Source organism: Phyllobates terribilis, unplaced genomic scaffold (assembly GCF_046119375.1).
Source record: "Phyllobates terribilis strain yellow unplaced genomic scaffold, ASM4611937v1 Scaffold_11__3_contigs__length_659146591, whole genome shotgun sequence".
NCBI classification, from domain to species: domain Eukaryota; kingdom Metazoa; phylum Chordata; class Amphibia; order Anura; family Dendrobatidae; genus Phyllobates; species Phyllobates terribilis.
In genome coordinates, this window is record NW_027362771.1 from 592740918 (window position 1) to 592764742 (window position 23825).

Consider the following 23825-nt stretch of genomic DNA (forward strand, 5'->3'; position numbering starts at 1 on the left):
ACTGGAACCCGGATGGGTAGCAGAAGGTACAAGAGCCAATGGAACTACCGAGGACCAGCTGACGGTACTGGAACTCGGTTACTAAGCAGGAGGTACCTGTGCCAGAAAGCACTACCAAGGACCAGCAGACGTTGGTGGAACTTGGATACTGAGAAGGAGGCACCTAATCCAAAGGCACTGCCGAGAACCAGCTGACAGTACTGGAACCCGGATGGGTAGCAGAAGGTACAAGAGCCAATGGAACTACCGAGGACCAGCTGACGGTACTGGAACACAGATGGGTAGCAGAAGGTAACCCATGTAAAAAAAAGTTTCAAGGCTGCGAGTCGGCCTCAGTTACCAAAACCCACAGTCCTACAGGGGGTGCTTGTCCTTTTGGCACTACGGAACCAGCCTTCATTGCCAGATCCCGCAGCCCACATAGGAGTCACCTAAACTGCAGGCACCATAGAGTCGGCTAACCCGACTGCAACACGACAGGACAACGCATTGGAGGCAAAGTGACATTGACACTACCCGGAAACAGCTGGCGTGCTGGAACCAGGCTGGGCAGGAGGGAGTACCCGTGCCAAAGACACTGCTGGGAAACAGCTGGCGGTGCTGGAACCCAGGGTAAATACTAATAACAGAATGGAGCCAGAGGCGTAATTGGAGCAACTTTAAAATCTGTAGTAGTGTGAATGTGGACAGAGCAGGAGAATTTGCCGAACACAGCTGGGGAACAGATGACGTTACTGAACCCCAATAACACTGGAGCAAGCGTTGACTGTGCAGACGGCACTTCTGAGCAGCAACTAGCGGTATTGCAGCCCAGGGTAAATACTAAAAACAGAGGAGCCAGAGGTGTAATTAGAGCAAGTTTTAAATCAGTAGTACAGTGGATGTGGACAAAGCAGGAGAATTTGCCGGACACACAGCAGGGGAACAGCTGACGCTAATGAACCCCAATAACACTGGAGCAAGCGTTGACTGTGCAGACGGCACTTCTGAGCAGCAACTAGCGGTATTGGAGCCCAGGGTAAATACTAAAAAGAGAGGAGCCAGAGGTATAATTGGAGCAAGTTTTAAATCTGTAGTACAGTGGATGTGGACAAAGCAGGAGAATTTGCCGGACACACAGCAGGGGAACAGCTGACGTTACTGAACCCCAATAACACGGCAGCAAGTGTTGACTGTGCAGACGGCACTTCCGAGCACCAACTGGCGGTGTTGGAGCTCAGGGATAATACTAAAAACAGAGGAGCCAGAGGTGTAATTGGAGAAACTTTAAAATCTGTAGCAGTGAGAATGTGGACAGAGCAGGAGAAATTGCCGTCCGCACAGCAGGGGAACAGCTGACGTTACTGAACCCCAATAACACTGCAGCAAGTGTTGACTGTGCAGACGGCACTTCCGAGCGCCAACTGGCGGTGTTGGAGCTCAGGGATAATACTGAAAACAGAGGAGCCAGAGGTGTAATTGGAGCAACTTTAAAATCTGAAGTAGTGAGAATGTGGACAGAGCAGGAGAAATTGCCGTCCGCACAGCAGGGGAACAGCTGACGTTACTGAACCCCAATAACACGGCAGCAAGTGTTGACTGTGCAGACGGCACTTCCGAGTGCCAACTGGCGGTGTTGGAGCTCAGGGATAATACTGAAACAGAGGAGCCAGAGGTGTAATTGGAGCAACTTTAAAATCTGTAGCAGTGAGAATGTGGACAGAGCAGGAGAAATTGCCGTCCGCACAGCAGGGGAACAGCTGACGTTACTGAACCCCAATAACACGGCAGCAAGTGTTGACTGTGCAGACGGCACTTCCGAGCACCAACTGGCGGTGTTGGAGCTCAGGGATAATACTAAAAACAGAGGAGCCAGAGGTGTAATTGGAGAAACTTTAAAATCTGTAGCAGTGAGAATGTGGACAGAGCAGCAGAAATTGCCGTCCGCACAGCAGGGGAACAGCTGACGTTACTGAACCCCAATAACACTGCAGCAACTGTTGACTGTGCAGACGGCACTTCCGAGCGCCAACTGGCGGTGTTGGAGCTCAGGGATAATACTGAAAACAGAGGAGCCAGAGGTGTAATTGGAGCAACTTTAAAATCTGTAGTAGTGAGAATGTGGACAGAGCAGGAGAAATTGCCGTCCGCACAGCAGGGGAACAGCTGACGTTACTGAACCCCAATAACACGGCAGCAAGTGTTGACTGTGCAGACGGCACTTCCGAGCGCCAACTGGTGGTGTTGGAGCTCAGGGATAATACTGAAAACAGAGGAGCCAGAGGTGTAATTGGAGCAACTTTAAAATCTGTAGCAGTGAGAATGTGGACAGAGCAGGAGAAATTGCCGTCCGCACAGCAGGGGAACAGCTGACGTTACTGAACCCCAATAACACTGCAGCAAGTGTTGACTGTGCAGACGGCACTTCCGAGCGCCAACTGGCGGTGTTGGAGCTTAGGGATAATACTGAAAACAGAGGAGCCAGAGGTGTAATTGGAGCAACTTTAAAATCTGAAGTAGTGAGAATGTGGACAGAGCAGGAGAAATAGCCGTCCGCACAGCAGGGGAACAGCTGACGTTACTGAACCCCAATAACACGGCAGCAAGTGTTGACTGTGCAGACGGCACTTCCGAGTGCCAACTGGCGGTGTTGGAGCTCAGGGATAATACTGAAACAGAGGAGCCAGAGGTGTAATTGGAGCAACTTTAAAATCTGTAGCAGTGAGAATGTGGACAGAGCAGGAGAAATTGCCGTCCGCACAGCAGGGGAACAGCTGACGTTACTGAACCCCAATAACACGGCAGCAAGTGTTGACTGTGCAGACGGCACTTCCGAGCACCAACTGGCGGTGTTGGAGCTCAGGGATAATACTGAAAACAGAGGAGCCAGAGGTGTAATTGGAGCAACTTTAAAATCTGTAGTAGTGAGAATGTGGACAGAGCAGGAGAAATTGCCGTCCGCACAGCAGGGGAACAGCTGACGTTACTGAACCCCAATAACACGGCAGCAAGTGTTGACTGTGCAGACGGCACTTCCGAGCGCCAACTGGCGGTGTTGGAGCTCAGGGATTACAGTTCAGGTGGTAGAAACATGAACGCAACAGGAGACCTGGATACTGTTGCCAATCAATTATTTATTCTGGAAGAGGACTGGCAAATGCATGAGAGATCCAGGCCTTGTTCATTTTGAGAAAAGTAAGCATGTCAACGTTATCGGAGGATAGTCGCATGCGACGGTCCGTTAGTACACCACCTGCTGCACTAAAGATGCGTTCCGATAATACACTAGCAGAAGGGCAAGCTAGCACCTCCAATGCATACTGACTAAGGTCTGGCCATGTATCCAGCTTACAGACCCAAAACTTGAAGGGAGAAGATCCGTTTGGGAGTACACTAAGAGGGCAAGACATGTAGTCTGTCACCATCTGACGGAAATGTTGCCTCCTGCTGACTGGAGCCGTCTGTGATGGTGTAGACATTTGTGGCGGCGGGGACACAAAACTTTGCCACATTTCGGCCATACTGGTCTTGCCTTGTGCTGAGGCGCTGCTTCTGCTCCCTCTTTGTGCAGAACTTCCTCCGCTGCCTCGACGCACTGAGCTGCTTTGTAAAGCACTAGCAGCACTACTCTCTGTTGGAATGGAGAACATGATGGAATGCACCAGTGCGTCTTGGTACTCCCGCATTTCACGCTCCCGGTTCAACGGTGTTATGAGGCTTTGTAAGTTGTCCCGGTAGCGAGGATCTAGGAAGGTGGACACCCAATAATCAGCTGTGTTGAGAATGTGGGCGATGCGGCGGTCGTTTCTCAGGCACTGCAGCATGAAATCAACCATGTGCTGCAGACTGCCAACTGGCCAAGAAATGCTGTCCCCTGCTTGAGGCATGATCTCTGCCTGCTCTGCATCACCCCACCCTCGCTCGAGATACTGACTACTAGAGCATTGTGTACCTCCCTCCTCTGGACAGATGTCTTCCTCATCCATTGACTCCTCCTCATCCTCCTCACAATGTGTCCCCTGCCTAGACCTTTGTTTGGAACCACGTCGCGCAGACTGTAGAGAAGCAGATGGCATTTGTGGCTCCTCATCCTCCACCTCTTCCAAAACCTCGTCCCTTAGTGCTTGCAGTGTTTTTTCAAGCAGGCAGATAAGGGGGATAGTCATGCTGACTAGTGCATCATCTGCACTCGCCATCCGCGTGGAATAATCGAAGGCACGCAAAACGTGGCAAATGTCCTTCATAGAGGCCCACTCAGTGGTGGTGAAGTGTGAACGGCGTGCACTGCGACTTGTTTGCGCCTGCTGCAGCTGGTACTCCATTACTGCTGCCTGCTGCTCACACAACCTCTCCAACATATGTAACGTTGAATTCCACCTGGTGGGTAGGTCACATATGATGCAATGTTCCGGAAGACGTAATCGGCACTGCAGAGCTGCAATGCGCGATCTTGCGTTGCTGGAATGCCGCAAGTGAGCGCACTCTATGTGGACCTTGTGAAGCAGTGCATCAAGATCCGGATAGTCCCTCAAAAAACTCTGCACGACCAAGTTGAGCACATGTGCCAGACATGGGATGTGAGTGAGGTTGCCTAGGCCCAGAGCTGCCACCAGATTTCGTCCATTGTCACACACTACCATGCCTGGCTGGAGATTCGCTGGCACAAACCACACGTCGCTCTGCTGCTTGATGGCATTCCAGAGCTCCTGAACTGTGTGGCTTCGATTCCCCAAAGAAATTAATTTTAATACGGCCTGTTGACGTTTGGCCACGGCTGTGATCATATCGGTCATCATAACAGGTAACCATTCACGGGTCGATGTGGAGGTAGACCGTGACGGCTCCTGCAGCACTTATTCAGAGGAACTGGAGTATGAGGAGGAGTCAATGTGTACAGACTGGATTCCTGCAATCCTTGGAGTTGGCAGAACACGTACAGCGCCACTCTCAAGATCTGTACCCGGCTCCACAACATTTACCCAATGGGCAGTGAGGGAAAGGTATCGTCCCTGTTCATGCTTACTGGTCCACACATCGGTGGTCAGGTGGACCTTGCTACTGACGGCGTTTTGTAGCGCATGTTTAATTTTTCCCTCCACATGATGTTGCAGGGCAGGGACGGCTTGCCTGCTGAAATAAAAGCGGCTGGGCACGTTGTATTGTGGGTCTGCCAATGCCATAAAGCTACGGAATGTGTCAGTCTCCACCAGCCTGAATGATAGCATTTCAAGAGCCAGTAGTTAAGCAATGCCAGCATTCAGAGCCTGTGCTCGGGGGTGGTTTGCCAAGTATGGGCGCCTTTTCTCCCATGCCTGTGCTAACGATGGCTGTAGACTGGCCTGGGAGTGTGAGGATGACTGGGAAAGTGGTGCTGTGTGTGAGCTGGCGGAAAGAGGCTACAACACGAGCTGAAGAGGTGGTAGGTGGCGCTGTAGGTTGGCCTAGGTCTTCAGTGTGTTTTTGTAACTCCACCACGTGCTTGGTCCGCACATGTTTCCACATATTTGTGGTATTGAGGTTGCTGACACTTTTCCCTCTTTTCACCTTCTGATTACACAGCTTGCATTTGACAAAGCAAATGTCATCTGCAACTGTGTCAAAAAAGGACTAGGCACTGCAAGTCTTGGGAGCGCCCGCTTTGGATTTTGGAAGAGCCATGCTCCTAATGGGTGCCGAAGTGGAGGCTACAGGCAACCAAGTCTGCCCCCTCCCTCTCCCTCCTTTTTGGGCTGTTCGGGGAATCTCTTCCTCAGAGCTGCTCCCACCACCTTCCTGTCCCTCACGCCATGATGGGTCAAGTACCTCATCATCTACACCACCCTCTTCAAACAACTGCTTCTTCTGGGTACTCTCGACAGCACAGTACACACCAGAAAGTGGCACCTGAGTCTCATCATCAGATGTGTACTGAGGTGTGCTGCTGACCATAGGCACTGGCCCACCCACCTCTTCAGATTCAGAGAGACAAAATGGTTGCGCATCACTGCATACTACCTCTTCTTCAAATTCTCGAATTCTGCTTGGCTGGCCCCCTCTTTCCAAGCCAAGAGATTCAGAGAACAGAAGTAGAGATGGCTCCTGTCCAGGGCTCTCTGACTGCCTGGGCAATTTGGCAGGTGGTGAAGAGACAGATGGGTGCTCTTCAGTGCTCAGGACCTGAGAGGATCTGGAACTAATTGAAGTCGATGCATTAGCTGCCATCCATCCAACAACGGCTTCAATTTGGTCCTCCCGCAGCAGTGGGGTACGGCTAGCTCCTACAAAGCTGCGCATAAAGGACTGTTCCCTGGTAAAACTTGGGGATGCTGAGTCACTGGTGCCCACAGCAGGCACAGAATCCTCACGTCCTCTCCCTGCAGGCACAGAATCCTCACGTCCTCTCCCTGCAGAAAGTCCACGCCCACGACCACGACCACATGCCTTACTCCCTGCCTACTTCATCTTGGTAGACTGATAAAGATAGGCAGAAAAGTACTAAGGGCTTAGTGTGCTTATTCCTGAACACCTGCTAACAGGTATAAGAAACACTAATTTTATAAAGTGTGGACTAGACTTTAATATGAGCTAATGTGGCCTACACAACTGTAAAGTGAAGTGTTTGGTGAACTTTATTTAGGTTTTTTTTGTCACAAAAAGACACTGGATGTGCCCAAAGATGTAATACTGATAGTATCACAAACTTTTTGTAGCTATTACAATGTAGGAAGGTAACCTACAATGCAATAGATAAGGCTACAAAAAATAGGCTAATACTATTCTGGCTGGGGCTGCAGGGCACAATGCTGCAGAAAGGCTCCTCTAACTACTCCTATATAGTGTGTTTGGAACCAATGTAGCTGAATACGGATGGAACCACTACACTAATAGGAGAAATCAGGAAAAATTCTGAATTGGCAAAAAAGGACAATGTATGAGGCAGTGACACACACTGAGTGCACTACAACCAGACGTGGCTGAAGCACACACTACAGGGTGAGCTGAACTCACACACACAGACCTTGCAGACAGCGGTGAACAGTGCAGATGCAGAGCACTGTGCACTAGCGCTGCAAGACAAAAAAAAATTCTCTATCTACTCCTATATAGTGTGTTTGGAACCAATTTAGCTGAATACGGATGGAACCACCACACTAATAGGAGATAACAGGAAAAATTATGAATTGGCAAAAAAGGACAATGTATGAGGCAGTGACACACACTGAGTGCACTACAACCAGACGTGGCTGAAGTACACACTACAGGGTGAGTTGCACTCACACACACAGACCTTGCAGACAGCGGTGAACAGTACAGATGCAGAGCACTGTGCACTAGCGCTGCAAGACAAAAAACATTTCTCTATCTACTCCTATATAGTGTGTTTGGAACCAATTTAGCTGAATACGGATGGAACCACCACACTAATAGGAGATATCAGGAAAAATTATGAATTGGCAAAAAAGGACAATGTATGAGGCAGTGACACACACTGAGTGCACTACAACCAGATGTGGCTGAAGCACACACTACAGGGTGAGCTGAACTCACACACACAGACCTTGCAGACAGCGGTGAACAGCACAGAGAACTGTGCACTAGCGCTGCAAGGCACAGCGATTTATAAAGTAGCTTGGGTAAAGCAGAATAGACCAAATAGGTGGCTAAAACTGTCCCTCAGAACAACAGCGTCCTATCCCTAACTGAATTCACAGGAGAGTGAGTTCAAAATGGCGGCAGTGACTTTTATAGTGCATCATGACATCATTTCAGCAGCCAATCACAGCCATGCCATTAGTTAAGATGCCTACATGCCTAACAGGATGTGCCCACACTTCTTAGGATCCTCATTGGCTGAATAAAATGAAACTGGCTCATTGCATTATGGGAACTTCCGATTCCGGTATACGATATTGCAAAAGTATCGGAATTAAGTATCGGAATTCCGATACCGCGAATATCATCCGATACCCGATATTTCAGTATTGGAATGCTCAACACTATTCAGCAGGCAACTGGAGGTCCTCCGCCTGGTCAGAGGGGTGCAGAGACTTGTGAGTATCCTCCACCTCCATTGATGTATCGCCAAATTCATTAAAGATGGAGAGTCCCTGCTTTGGGACCATCTTCAGTCTGGTTTCTGGGTGGGCAGCAGTCTCTTCGGGCAGGAGAACTGGTGTGCTACCCACACACATCACCCATCGGGGCTGCTCCGGGACACTGGGAAGGGAAGCTTCAGCAGAGGCCCCAGGATTAGGGTCATCGAAGACCATTAGAAAGGCCACCAGGAAGGCCTGCAGGTCAAGGATGATGGGATCCTGTGCTTCCCATAGGGGGTGATCCATTTCAAGGCATCACACGCTAGGTAGGACATCATAAATCCCACTTTAATCCAATCGGTAGGAAAATCAGGAGCATAGAACTGGAACTGCAGCATGCATTGCCATATAAACGCATGGCTTTGTTTTGGATCCCCATAGTACTGTGGCGGATCCGCGGGAACGGGTGCAGAAGGCTCCATCTGGACGGGTGCGTAATTCGCCTGGACCTTGGCTAGAGAAAAAAATTTTTTCTTGATGCTCGTATTTACCGGACTCAGATTCAAGAAGGTCTCTGAGGGCGAAAGGCCGTGGGGCTCAACGGGAACCATGGACTGAGCATACTGTTATTCACATGCCCGCACTGACTGGCGTGTGCGTTTTTAGTGATCCCACTGGACCATGAACCGGAGAGTGCCTGGAGGGGCGTAACTAAGTATGTGCCCGATCCGACCAAGGTCGCATGACGGCTAACGACGCCTGTGCACCAGGGAGGAACTGAGCAGAGGGACCAGGTGCTACTCCAGGTCAGACCCCGGACACGGCTGTTGACCCACACTGGGGAATACGGGAACAAGCAGGTTCTGCAGGCACACAGACTGGTGGGTACTGGCAGGCACGACTGGCATGCAGGCAGGCGGGTACTGGTAAGCACGACTGGCACGCAGGCAGGGGGTACAGGCAAGCACGGCTGGAGTGCAGACAGGAAGGCACTAGCAGGTTGGAGCACAGACGGGATAAGGTCCAATACAGACTGGGACTCAGGAACAGAACCGCAGATGCGGTGGACAAGCAGAGCAGAGCGAGGCCGCCGGAGCGGTGAGCAAGAGCCGAGCAGGGTGAGAAAGCCTGGAGCGGTGAGCAAAGGAGGGTGAGAAAGCCTGGAGCGGTGAGCAAGAGCAGAGCAGGGCGAGACCGCCTGGAGCGGTGAGCGAGAGCAGAGCAGGGCGAAACCGCCTGGAGAGGTGAGCAAAGGCAGAGCAGAGCGAGACCGCCTGGAGTGGTGAGCAAAGGCAGAGCAGAGCGAGACCACCTGGAGCGGTGAGCAAGAGTGGAACAGAGCGAAACTGCCTGGAGTGGTGAGCAAAGGCAGAGCAGAGCGAGAACGCCTGGAGTGGTGAGCAAGAGCGGAGCAGAGCGAGACCGCCTGGAGCGGTGAGCAAGGCAGAGCAGGAAGGAACCGCCAGAGCGGTGAGCAAGGCAGAGCAGAGCGGAAACCACAGGAGCGGTGAACAAAGCAGAGCAGAACTAAACCGCAGGAGCGGTGGACAAGGCAGAGCAGAGAGGAACCGCCGGAGCAGTGAGCAAGGCAGAGCAGGAAGGAACCGCCAGAGCAGTGAGCAAGGCAGAGCAGGGCGGAAGCTGCAGGAGCGGTGAACAAAGCAGAGCAGAACTAACCCACAGGTGCGGTGGACAAGGCAGAGCAGAGAGGAACCGCCGGAGCGGTGGGCAAGTCAGAGCAGAGAGAAGCCGCCGGAGCGGTGGGCAAGTCAGAGCAGAGAGAAACTGCAAGTGCGGTGGACAAGGCAGAGAGGACAGGGCTCTGTTCACATGGAACAGACTGGAAAATACAGGAAGATACGGAGGAAGGGAAAAGGGACAAGCAGAACCAGATACACCCTAGGTACTTGCTAAGAAGTAGCGAGTGGGCACAAAACTCAAACAGAAGTACAGAAACAGCGAGTAGGAGTTAGGTGCAGGTTCAGACAATGCAGGAAAAGGGAAGGGATGGGTATAGAGGCAAAACAGGAAAAAGGCTAGGAGAGAATACTGACAGGAACAGACACAACAGCAAGATACAGGAGCGGGTCTAGGTATGCAGCCCCTAGAAGTCGGAAGAACATGCTAGGAGCATGTTCAGACTGGCCTGGAAATACATTCTCCAGGAAGGAGGACAGACAGGCAAGAAAACACAGATAACAGATCTAGGTATACAGCCCCTAGAAGGCGGGACGAACAGGCTAGGAGCGTGTTGAGACTGGCCTTGAAATACAGCCTCCAGGAAGGCGGAGAGACAACAGGCTAGGAGATAGTTCAGACAGGACCTGGCACAACAGAGGCAAGAAGCCCTCTGAAGGAACGAGATGCTCAGGCATCAGCTCCAGAGTGGAGCTGGTTTAAATATCCAGTGACGGACAGCAATAGGCTGAGGACGCATTAGGGGTGTGCCCGCAGCAGCTACAAGAAGCAGGAAGTAATCGGGCCGCCGCCCTAAGCAGCCAGAACAGAGGCAAGCAGACCTCATAGAGGGAAGTCAGGCTAGCAGACTGGACTGATGATCAAGTTTGCGATCTTGAATAGTGGGGGATGGTGTACTATGCAAGAACGCCACCAGGTATGTTTCACAGTCCCTTTTCATTCAGACGCCGACGGATAGTACGGGTTGACACTGTTGTACCCTCGGACTGCAGGGCAGCTTGAACTTGTTTGGATGTTAGTCGAGGTTTTTTATCCACCATCCGCACAATCTTGCGTTGAAATCTCTCCTCAATTTTTCTATTCCGTCCACATCTAGGGAGGTTAGCCACAGTGCCATGGGCATTAAACTTCTTGGTGACACTGCGCACAGAAGACACAGGAACATTCAGGTCTTTGGAGATGGGCTTGTACCCTTGAGATTGCTCATGCTTCCTCACAATTTGGTTTCTCAAGTCCTCAGACAGTTCATTGGTCTTCTTTCTTTTCTCCATGCTGAATGTGGTACACACAAGGACACAGGACAGAGGTTGAGTCAACTTTAATCCATTTTAACTGGCTGCAAGTGTGATTTAGTTATTGCCAACACCTGTTAGGTGCCACAGGTAAGTTACAGGTACTGTTAATTACACGAATTAGAGAAGCATCACATGATTTTTCAAACAGTGCCAATACTTTTGTCCACCCCCTTTTTTAGGTTTGGTGTGGAATTATATCCAATTTGGCTTTAGGACAATTCTTTTGTGTTTTTTCATTGAAGACAAATTAAATGAAGATAATAATACCAAAGAATTTGTGATTGCAATCATTTTCAGGAAGAAACTGAGCATTATCTGACAGAATTGCAGGGGTGCCAATACTTTTGGCCACCACTGTAGGTATATGTCAGTAAAAGTATACACCATGGTTTGAATTCATTAAGTATAGAAACGATGTCCAATACCATATACTGTAGGTGCTAGCATATACAGTGAGCAATCCAATTATATAAAGTTAGCTCAGGGCTCCTAAGAGCAACTCATTGGCCCACTTGATTTTAAAACCTTTTGCACTTGATTAAAATCTTACAGACTCAAAGGTAAATCAATTATAGTCAAAGCATGTAAACAGAATGATCCTTATTATTTATTAAGTTCAAATCAACCATTGATTGTTATCAGCACTGATCGTAAAAACGACAGAGAAAAGAGAAAGCATTAAATTATTTCATAGAAATGCACTGTAACTGAATTCCTCATTAAGGCTAAATGGACTGAGGGAATTTAGCCTGTAGATCCATTTGGCTTCCTCTTTCAAGAGGATTTTATCCAAATTACCCCCTCTCGGACCCAAGAACATTTTCCTAATACTGCAAAATTTCAATTCCAAAGGATTGGAAGTATGGAAAGTAGAGATGAGCGTTGTTCGACTCGAACTGTTCGCCAATCTCAAATTCGAGCTGTTTTGGGCGGTGTTCGAGTCGTTCGACGAACACGAACGATTTGCAAAAAATTAAGGTTCGAGGTTATGTTCGATAACTGTTCGTGCACCAAAAGCGTAACTGGATTTTTTCACAGTAATACTGTTAATTAGTGATGAGTGAGCATGCTCACCACTGCTCGGTACTCACCCGAGCATCTCAGTACTCGAGATGCTCGGGCGGGAGCTCGGGTCCCCGTTCTGCTTGTTTGGCGCTATTTAGAGCACCAATCATGCTGGGATTGTCTACCACTCACTGTAATGTCACAGCCATGGTGGTTGTGGCATTACAGTGATTGCCCAAATCGATGGGAACATTGAAACATGAAAAGCCGGCAATTCAGCAGCGGCATACACCGGTACCCGACAATTTAGAGCAGAAAGAATAGAGCATCACACATAGATTAGATAGATAGAAACATGTCAGTCACATATATAATAAGCACAGTGACAGTGTTGGTTACTGTACTTGTTATTTAGTGCTAAAATAAAGTATTTATTAAAAAAAAAGTAATAGTGTTTTTGTCTCCTTAAAAAAGCCGGCCGGCAATTCATCAGTGGCATACACCGGTACCCGACAATTTAGAACAGAAAGAATAGAGCATCACACATAGATTAGATAGATAGAAACATGGCAGTAACATATATAAGAAGTACAGTGACAGTGTTGGTTACTGTACTTGTCATTTAGTGTTAAAATAAAGTATTTATTAAAAAAATAAATTGGCGTGGGGTTCCCCGTAATTTTAGTCTCTAGCGGAGGTTAAGCAGACGGCTGGGGCAGATGTTTGAAGCCTGGGAAGGGGGTAATACCCATGGAGCTTCCCAGGCTACTAATATCAGCCCCCAGCTGAATACCTAGCCTTTACTAGCTATTAAAATGGGGACCCCCCAAAAAAATGACGTGTGGTCCCCCCTATTTTAATAGCTAGCAAAGGCTAGGCAGACAGCTGGGGGCTGATATTAATAGCCCAGGAAGGGTGCCATGATTATTGGCCCCCTCCCAGGCTAGAAACACCAGCCCTCAGCCGCCCCAGAAATGGCGCATTCAAAGGATGTGCCAATTCTTGCACTTAGCCTCGCTCTTCCCACTGCCCTGTAGTGGTGGCAGTGCGGTAATAGTGCTGAGGTTGATGTCAGCTTATAATGCCAGCTGACATCAAGCCCAGGTTAGTAATGGAGAGACGTCTATAAGGCATTTCTGCACTTGCCACTCATACTTGATACTGAATAAATTATCATTTCCATTTTTTTATAATTCCCATAACAGTAACTGTGATGAATCAGCTTTTATTCTTAGTTATCCAGATGTGTAAATTCAGTAGGCCAGGAGCCATACACCTTTATCTTCATGTTGAATTTGTGTTCTTCTTTGGTTGATCAACACAGACTATTGTTTGAATAAGCCTGAATGTTGATCACTTGAGCTGATATTTGTTAATTGATGAAGGGCTGTTATTTACATCTTATATAAGCTCTTACAACGTATTGTCTGCTAGTTTTGCTAGACAGCGACTCAGAGTCCTTGAACGATGATGTTTTCTAATTTGCTAATTACACATTGTACTAGGCCAGCTAGTTTTTTTGATCTGCAGAGCAGTGGGATACCAACCATGCAAATTGATTAAATGCTCAAATAATGAGAAATGAGCCACCTGTGAATGACAACCCGAGCCACAGATGTAAATATAAAAAGGGCTTTCTTATTTTGCTGCAAGGAGAATCAGAGAGACTCTTCAGCACCACAACCAGGACACATGGCTCCTTCAAGAGGGAAACAGATGTGACTTTACAGGTTTTCAGCTGAAGGAATATAGATCTGCTCCATTCACCATCACTGACCCTATGAAGAAGTTTAGGGAAGCCAGGATTATGACCCTCCGGTCACCTTGTCCCATGGATATGTTCTGAAAAGCCAGGTTGGGACCATCCAGCCTGGACCCATGGAGATGTTTGGGAAAGTAAGGATTGTGACCTGGTCCCATGGATATCCAGCCTATAGATGTTAACAGCTCATTTACATATAAGAGAAATATGGCTTTCTCTGGAATAAGACATTGGATTGCAGATATCAAGGTGTCATTTTATTCAATTTTCTATAACCTTCATGCCCATATAGACGGCTTAGGAGGGTTGATCCTACTGACAGATTCTCTTTAAGTGGTACTAAGGTTTTGGTCCAAACTAATTATAAGTGCTGATCTATTTCTTTGGTTGCACATTGGTTTATGGGTAAAGATAAGAATAATTAATTGGGAGTATTGTATATTAACAATATAAAAGAAAGTACATTACTCATATTTATCTTACCTTATAGGGTCTTCGCAAACAACTACATGTATTCCAGTGTTAACCAGTTCTTGGTCTCCATCCAGTAGGTGACATTTTTATGCTCATATTATGTACTTATTATTCTCTGATAATGAAGATATATAGATAGTTCTAGACCCTAGTGGATTTTTTTCCCCTATGTAATTATTATCTTTCAATAATTGTACCCATTATTAAGTCTGTCATGCTCATGAGGTATAGAAAGTACAAGATCTGTTGAGGTGACATTTTGTATTTTTTGTAACAACCAATAATCTTGAAGCCGAGTACTGTGCTCAATTATGAATTCTTTCCCTACAAACAACAATCAAACAGCCAGAATATGTAAAAATATATAATCATATTTATTAAATATACAGTAATGCACAAAAGTTTTAGCCAGGTATGAAAAAATTAGGAATGCAAAGTAAAAATGCTTTCATTAATAGAAGTGCTAATAGTTTACTTTTATTAGAGGTAATCTATCAACACGATTTCCCATCTAAACTATTTATATATGCTGTTAGCTCTTTCAAACAATACCTTTACTTAGTCTGTCCCTTCCTTCATTAATGAGAAATCAGCATTTGAATTGATATGCGGATGACCCTGTAGATCTGAAGCCTCTGTCACTCCAGCCAAGTGCCACCTCCTCCTGCTTGACTAACTGGCTCCTTTGCCAGAAGTCACACAAGAGGACATGGCGCTGCGTGGGGAATAAAGCTTCAGTAATAGAGGCTTCAGATCTCCAAATAGCTCTTCAGCCTCGTTTGTATATCAATTCAAATGCTGATTTCTTAGTAATGAAGGAACTGCATTGCCATGTAAATGTATTGCTTGACTTGACTTTGAAAAAGCTACATGCTCATATAGTTTTGGGGGGTGAAATGCTGCTGCTAAATTCCTTTTATTTAACAAAATGCAAAGTAGATGAACAAAAGAGAAATAAAAATCACATCAGTATATGATGACCGTTTGCCTTCAAACACAGTGTTTGAAGTAACCAAGAATGGAGGTTCTTCCAAACATCTGGGAGAACTAACCCCAGACCTTCTATGGATGCCGATTGTGCAGTTCCTTTTGTCTTCTCATGTGATCCCAGACAGACTGGATGATGTGAGATCAGGGTTTTGTGAGGGCCGAATCATCACTTCCAGGACTCCTTTTTCGTCTTTACGCTGACAGCAGGATCTGCACAAGACTCAAACACAGAAGATCTGGGGTCAGTTCTCCAAGATGTTTGGAAAAACCTTCTGCAGAGTTCATATAAAATATGCATAAGTGTACCTAAAATGAATGATGAAGGCAAAGAGAAGTTACCAATTACCAATTACTGATGTGATTTAGATTCCGCTTTTGTTCATTCACTTTATATTTTATTACTTGATAAAAAATAAACTATTAACATTTCTATTTTAAAAAACATTCTTACTTTGATGCATTTTTAACATACCTGCTTAAAACTTTTGCTAAATAATGATGAAAAAACATCAAAATGTCATCAATGCTCATGTAGTTCTGGAGGACGAAGAAACATCTTTGTTAGAACACAGTGATAAGCAGCATAGAAAAAGGAATCCAACTCCACGTAATAAAACTTTCTTTTATTAGTGAATTAATTAAATTCCTATAGTGAGGCTAAAATGTCATATTGAAGACATAACATAGCATAGCAAGGCAATGGAGTAAGGGCACAGTTCATGACTGGATGGCCAGATGGACCAGGCGATCTACGCGTTTCTAGTGTTTTACACTCTATATCATGATGTCTTCAATAAAAGATTTTTACACTGACTATTGGAATTTAATTAATTCTATAATAAAGGAAAGTTTTATTTTGTGGGGCTGGATTCCTTTTTCTATGGTGCTTTAAAACTTTTGCACAATACTACATATACCATTACCGACATATACACATTAAAAACATATAATCAAGTAATACAGCAGAAGAAAGGCAATAGACCAGACAGAAGGAGACTGCTGGGTACAGTGTCTCTGTAACAACATACAACTCTGCATAAAATAAAAAACTGAACATTACAATAATATGTCAATGAAGAGGAATTGGTTGCACAAGTAAACAATTAATACAACGTAAAGGAGTTGTCCAGGTTGAACACCTGTGTGTCATAGTGACTGCAGATTTTCGTGTTCAACCCCGACAACCTCTTGAACAGTAGAAATGTTCAGATGTACAATAAGTAATTTGAAATGGAAATTATGGAGCATAAGATGCATATCAAAAGAAGATGGTAAAATTACATTTGACTTACAGGCACCTCAGATGAGCTAAGTTTAAGTACAAAGACTGTAACCATTGGATCATCTCCTACTGATGGTAAGTATTTTCAGATATCTTACATTCAATATTAAAATTGATGTTCATCATATATAACAACAGGATGTCACTAAGAGAAGTCTTTTATGACCAAACTACCATCAGCAAAAGGTGGCGCACAGCATTGATCTTGTTTCTGTTATGTGCTGTTATGCGAGAGACCCAACAAGACTGGCACCAAACCAGCAAAGGTGCAGCCACAGACACACTTGGTGCACACTGCCCAACTAGGTGACCCCTTAGGGGCCAGGAATACTTTTCACCCAGCTCTCAGTAAATGGAAGGTGGGCTTTGGCAGAGTCCTTCCCAGGCCCACTGTCACCAGACAGCTGTCGTCTGGTGACATGGTCAGTACCTAGTCAAGAACCAGATGAGTAGCTCTGCAAGAACCCCAGGAAGTGTAACCAGTCAACACAACTCACCACCGCAGCACATAGGAACTGGAGTAAACGACTAAGGACTGAGTAGGGTACTGGATTAAATAGCCCGCCTCATAATCAAATGTTAAATACCTCCCAATCATCCCCAGACAACCACTCCCTTATAGCTTGCACAGCAGACTGGACACAAACCCACCACTGCCTAGTGCCAGACACAGCAACGTCCTGCACAGCCTGGCAACTGGGGAAATCAGTGAGAGACACGGCATCCCACATCCTCACACATCTTACAACACCAGAACGTGATACTCCATAAGACTGGGACGGTTTCCCTGCACGCATGGTAGCTCCGCCTCCAGGGTCAGGACAATGGCAGCGCCTGCGACGGGAGTAGCGTATTACTGGACCTGATCCATTCCCAGGTGGGAGCACAGAACCACAATTCCTAACAGTTTCTACCTAGATCCATTTTATGCTTTAGCATCATATACCTCATTGGTTTTGGGTGTTTATTAGTGTTGAGCCACCCCCGTAGTGTTCGAGTTCGGTTCGGTTCGTCGAACACCCGTGTGTTCGCCGAACTGTTCATCGAACTGTTGGTCGAACACCTTCGAACACCGTTAAAACCAATGGCAGGCAAACAAAAACACATAGAAACACATAGAAAACACCTTCAAAGGTGTCCAAAAGCTGACAAACTGCTCAGAAGACACAGCTAACACATGGAAAAGTGACAAGTACATATAGTCATGCGAAAAAAAAAGAGGTGGAGGAGTAAAAGGAGGGGGAGACACAGATATAGGCATGTCATGCCCTTCTAAAATCCAAAAAGTGAGAAGCCGACACGGCCAGTCCGCTCCTGCCCGTGCCACCTCCGTGTCGCCAGGTTTGTGCCAGAGCCGCGGTTAACCCTGACGGCCAGCCCCTCTCTCCCAATACTGGTGCCTGTCCGCTGGTGGGTCGAGCGAGCCCCCCTGTGGTGGAGGCAGCTCTAAGCTTTTTAATTTAAATTGTCTCTCTAATTTGAATGAATACACTTTAAATCCATTTACAAGGATCTATTGGAGGGCAAGTCTCATGCCAGCAGCCGCGTAATTCCAGCTCCAGTAGCGTCCACTAAAGCTGCTGCAGTTAAAAAGCTTTTATAAGGATCGAGCTCGGCTGTCCACCGCAAGGCATCCTACTGCCAGTCCCAGCCCCTATGCCTTGGGGTGCCTCCTGATGCTCTTCACTGAGTATCCCGTGGTCCCGAAGCATTTCCGTTGAAAAAATTAAGTGTCCAAACTACAGGTGGTGTAGCTTGCTTAACAGCCGGGATAATCCGCTGACTAGCAGACACTGATACTAGGCACAAAGTATTTCCTGGGCTAAATGCAGTTAAAAATTTGTAATTAGATACACTTGTTGGATGTTGAGAAAGCATTCCATAGAGTCTCCTGACACGCCATATATGATTCTTTTAAAAAGCTTGGGGTAGGGGTCTAGGGGACCCATTTATAGCCAAAATCACGGCCCTGTATCGCAATACGTCACCTAGGCTGAAGATAAATGTAACTGTAGCAGCCTGAGGGCTCGGTTGCTAGAGAGGTATTGCACCTCACCCAGAGGTGTGATATCTCACTCTCAGGTAAGGATGGAGTGTGGATCAGGACCCGACACCTGCATGCATTACACCACATTGACGAGGGGCAGGGCGACCAATATGCCCCTGAGATGGGCACGACAGTCCCTGTCCCTGGCTGGAGTGGGGGTAGGGAACACTGAGGAAGGGGAACCCTGTAGTGCAGGAGCAGGGAGGAAGCAGTTCCTGGGTGCATTGAGAAGGGAGTATAAAAGGTGGGCACCATCTTAGTTCAGTGCAGAGAAGTCTGAGCAGAAGTGACAGGGAGCAGGGGCTCTGCATGAGCTCTGCTCCGGAGGCAGGCCTAGTAACAGAGGCCCAGGCCTGGAAGAGGGAGAAGGAAGGAAGAGGAGCGGAGAAGGCTCCAGGAACGAGGAATGAAGGGATCCCAGGGGTGCAGACGGGCGAGTCGCCACCGCACGCCCGAATCCACCTGCGTGGAGGGGTCAGGCCAAAGGGGGAGACCGGTCCCCGAAACTAGTGGAGGCAGGAAATGACCCTCAGCTAGAAACCGGAGGCTGTGACATTTTATGTGGCGCAGCCCCTCGCTACACCCGCTAGGAAGGCACCACATAGTGTCAGGGAAACTGGCGCCAAGTTTACCAAGAGGAGGCCCGAGGCAGCCGGACAGAAGGGTTGGTAAGAAAGGCCAGACAAAGGACAAACAAAGGAGGTCCTGTGAAGCACTCCAAAGTTATCTGGGAGTTGTCTGAGCCCCTCACCTGGTGAGCACAGTACGACATGGGCAGCCGTTACCTGCAGACGTGGTCTGGATAATAAGAACTGTGAGTAAAGGCCCTGGACTGCATCACTGACTCCGTGTCGTTACTGCTGCTGCCCTGCACCATCACCCCCATCCTCCGCATACACTGCCCTGAGGCTATACTCCTCCCGTGGGGAGTTATGCTACGCTCTGCTGCACCCACAACACCAGCCTCAGCGGTCTGCCCTGCAGCGGCGGTTCACTCTGACAGCAATCCACGGGTGGCGTAGTCGGACATTTAAACATCAAAACCACATAAATAGTTCCGCCACTGGTTTGACCGCCCTGAGCCACGGAACCGGGTCGCCGCCACGGAGACTACAACCACCAGCATCCACCAAAAAGGGTCCAGCTCCGGGTGTCCCAAGGCCCAGGGGGTGCATCAGAACATTTTCATCACCTTTCACAATCACCAATGGGACAAGGCAGGGATGTCCTCTGTCCCCTCTCTTATACATCCTAGTGACGGAGCACCTGCTCTCATCAATTCGCCATAACCCCAATATTAGGTGGATTGATGTGGGAGGCATTGAGTACAAGTGCTCTCTATTTGCTGATGATGTCCTAGTATATATCACTCAATCACATATATCCATCCATGCTGTTATGGCTGAAATAGATCACTTTGTTACATGGTCAAATTTTAAAATCAATGCAGCGAAGTCTGAGGCCCTCGATGTCTCCCTCCCCAAATCCATACAGGATTCCATCCAGTCCAACTTTCCCTTTGCCTGGCCCTCACAGGGTATCAAATACTTAGGAATTCCTATTCATAGAGACCTCTCCCATCTATGTTATCTTAATTTTGGGCCCTTTATTGAACAACTCCATACAGACCACGGTTGGCAAGTTAGAACTGTAAGATTTACTACGCGAACCACTGGTGTTTTGTGGAAAAGCACATGTACACTGTGTTCCAAATTATTATGCAAAAAGTGTTAAGGAGTGATAAGGGAAGAATTTGTTTGTTTGTCAGTTAAACTCATTGATGGTGATGTTTGTCAGGGCTCTTTATATCACTGTAAGCAATTGCAGACACCTGTGCTAATTAGTTTGGCAGGTGTGTCCAATGAAAGGAAAGACTACTTAAGAAGGCTGTCCCACATTATTAAGCAGCCTACATTTTCTGCCAAAATGGGAAAGAAAAAGGATGTGTCGGCTGCTGAGAAGCAACAAATTGTGGAGTGTTTAGGTCAAGGCATGACTACAATCAACATTGTGCGATGATCAGGATGAAGTGTCTTGGCAATCAAGAAGTATGTAGCTGATTCACAGTACACACGTGTGCGTGCTGATAAGGGCAAATTGAGGACTCTTTCCTACAGGCAAATACGTCAGGTTAAAATAGCAGCGGCAAAAAAGCCTTGTCATAGCAGCAGACAAGTTTTTAAAGCTGCTGGTGCCTCCAACGTCCCCCGAACAACAAGATGCAGGGTCCTTCAGAGGTTTGCAGCTGTGCATACGCCATCCTGTCGACCTCCTCTATCCACTTCACACAAGCAGAAACGGCTCCAGTGGGCCAAACATTACATGAAGACTGATTTCAAAACTGTTTTGTTCACGCATGAGTGCCGTGCAACGCTCGATGGTCCAGATGGATGGAGTGGAGGATGGCTGGTTGATGGACACCCACGCAAACACGGCTACAGCGCCAACAAGGAGGAGGTGGAGTAATGTTTTGGGCTGGAATCATGGGGAGAGAGATTGTCGGCCCCTTTAGGATCCCTGAAGGGGTAAAGATGAACTCCATAATGTATGTGGAGTTTCTCAAACAGCACTTCCTGCCATGGTTCAAGAAGAAGAACCGTGTATTCCACAGCAAGATTATTTTTATGCATGATAATGCACCATCTCATGCTGCACATAAAACATCTGCATCTCTGGCTGATATGGGCATAAAAGGGGACAAACTTATGGTGTGACCCCCATGCTCCCCTGACCTCTACACCATTCAGAACCTCTGGAGCATCATCAAAAGGAGTGTCTATGATGGCGGGAGGCAGTTCACATCTAAGCAACAGCTCTGGGAGGGTATTCTGTCCTCATGCAAAACAATTGAAGCAGAAACCATCCAAAACCTGACAAATTCAATGGATGAGAGAGTTCAGAAGCTCCTTTCGAACAAGGGGTCCTATGTGAAAATGTAACATCACCTAGAATAAAGTTTTGAGTTGAAAACTGTTTGATTTCAGTTTCTAATAACCTGCTAATGCTTATAATTTCAAAAATGACCATTTTTTTGGTCTTTATTAAAATGAAAAGGTTGATCGAAAAGTTTGGGGGATCTAAGAGTGTGGCAACCCAGTAGTCAGGATTACTTCGAATTCTGACAATATGAGGGTCATGTTGCAGGTAGTGCAGCAAGAAGGCACTTATGTGTCTTGCGCATCTCGGAGCCCCAAAATTATTTTCCGGGCTAGATGCAGCTAAAAGTTATTATTAATTTTAAATCTGGTGGAGCTTAGTATAGATGGCCCAATAGAATCAGTACAGCACACTGCTACAAAGCCCAAATTATTTTCCAGCCAAGATACAGATAATCATGATTAGCAATTTTAAATCTTGTGGAGCTTATTATAGATGGCCTAATAGAATCAGTGCTGCACACTGCTACAAAGCCCAAATTATTTTCCAGCCAAGATACAGATAATCATGATTAGTAATTTGAAAGCTTAAAACGGTTGGTGAGGTGATTTTAACCAATCATCAACCTTTTACTCTCCCCAGGATGACACAGGGGTTGAAAAGTCGTTTTGGATCCATGATTTGTTCATCTTTATGAACGTGAGTCTGTCTACATTATCAGTGGAGAGCCGCGTGCGCTTATCTGTCAGCACACCACCAGCAGCGCTGAACACAAGTTCAGACAGAACGCTGGCTGCGGGGCATGACAAGATCTCCAAGGCATAAGTGGCTAGCTCCGGCCATTTATCCAGATTGGAAGCCCAAAAAGAGCAAGGGTCCAGAGACACAGTCATGGCTTCAATGTTTACTTGGAGATACTCCTGTACCATCGTCTCTAGGCGTTGACTATGTGTCAGACTTCTTGTCTCCTGTGGCCTTGCAAAGGATGGGCTAAAAAAGTGGTGAAATGATTCTGCAAAATTGATGTTACCAGCAGATGCTGTGGTTCTGTTACGGTTTGAGTGCTGAACACTCGACGGTCCCACGGTTGGCAAGTTGGAACTGTGAGATTCACTACGTGCACCACTGGTGTTTTGTGGAAAAGCACATGTAAGATTCTGCAACAGTCTCTGCTGATACTCCTGCATGCGTGCATCCCTTTCTATGGCAGGAATAATTTCTGCAAATTTACTTTTGTACCGGGGATCTAACAGTGTGGCAACCCAGTAGTCAGGATTATTTCTAATTCTCACAATTCGAGGGTCATGTTGCAGGTAGTGCAGCAAGAAGGCACTCATGTGTGTTGCGCATCCTGGAGCACCAATTCCCTGTTGTGTTGGTGTTGAGGTAAGAATCATGCTTCCTTCCTCTGTCCTCTCCCCCCAACCTCGCACAACAGAAATGTGATCAAGGTCTCCCTCATCTGATGAGTCTTCCATCAGTTCGTCCTCCACTTCTTCCTGGGCTCCTGCACCTTCCTCACTAGTTTGGCTGCTACCATGCGCCCTGGTAAAACCATCTCCCCCACCCTCACATGCCTGCCGCCTTGGTGCTGCCGACCATCTGGACCTTGCAGATGTTAGCCCTTCCGCATACAACTCCTCCTCCTCTACTTCCTCCACCTCCTCTTGTGCCACCACCTGACTCCGAATTCTGTTTAACATGTGCTCCAGCATGTAAATCACCGGAATAGTCATGCTGATAATGGCATCGTCAGCACTAAACATCTTCGTCGCCATTTCAAAACTGTGCAGAAGGGTGCATAGGTCCCTGATCTGAGACCACTCCTCCAGCGTGATTTGCCCCACCTCTGGATCTCGTTGGCCCAGGCTATACGTCAGAACGTATTGCACCAGGGCTTGTCGGTGCTGCCACATTTGCTGCAACATGTGCAGAGTTGAATTCCACCGGGTAGGCACATCGCAGTTTAGCCGGTGAAGTGGCAGGCCCAACGACTTCTGTAGAGATGTAAGTCGCTGAGCTGCGGGATGCGAACGGCGGAAGTGAGCACACAGCGACCGTGCCCTCTGCAGAAGGCCATCTAGTCTGGGATAGTGGGCTAAAAATTGCTGGACAACCAGGTTCAACACGTGAGCCATACAAGGCACGTGTGTGACATTGCCCCGGCGAAGGGCCGCACCCAGGTTTGCAGCATTGTCGCACACGGCCTTCCCTGGTTTCAGGTCCAGTGGAGACAACCATTCATGAAATTGGTTCTCCAGAGCTGACCACAACTCCTCAGCTGTGTGACTCACATTTCCCAGACATTTCAAAGTAAAAACCGCCTGATGACGTTGAGCCCTACTGCCAGCATAGTAAGGAGGTGTGCAGGATCCCTTCTGCGCAGTTAGAAAGCTTGTGG

General features: G+C 47.3%; 1 protein-coding gene across 4 annotated transcripts in view; it reads left to right on the forward strand.

Annotated features, from left to right (window-relative positions):
• Window positions 1-23825, forward strand: part of LOC141167066 (mucin-17-like) — a 165662-nt gene that overhangs the window by 16055 nt on the left and 125782 nt on the right. For 3 of the 4 annotated variants that reach the window (XM_073654406.1, XM_073654408.1, XM_073654409.1), the window contains exons 2-3: window positions 14245-14301; window positions 16513-16575. In XM_073654406.1, the coding sequence (XP_073510507.1) occupies window positions 14245-14301; window positions 16513-16575 (120 nt within the window). The remainder of the gene's footprint in view (window positions 1-14244; window positions 14302-16512; window positions 16576-23825) is intronic. The other variant, XM_073654407.1, reaches the window with a different exon arrangement.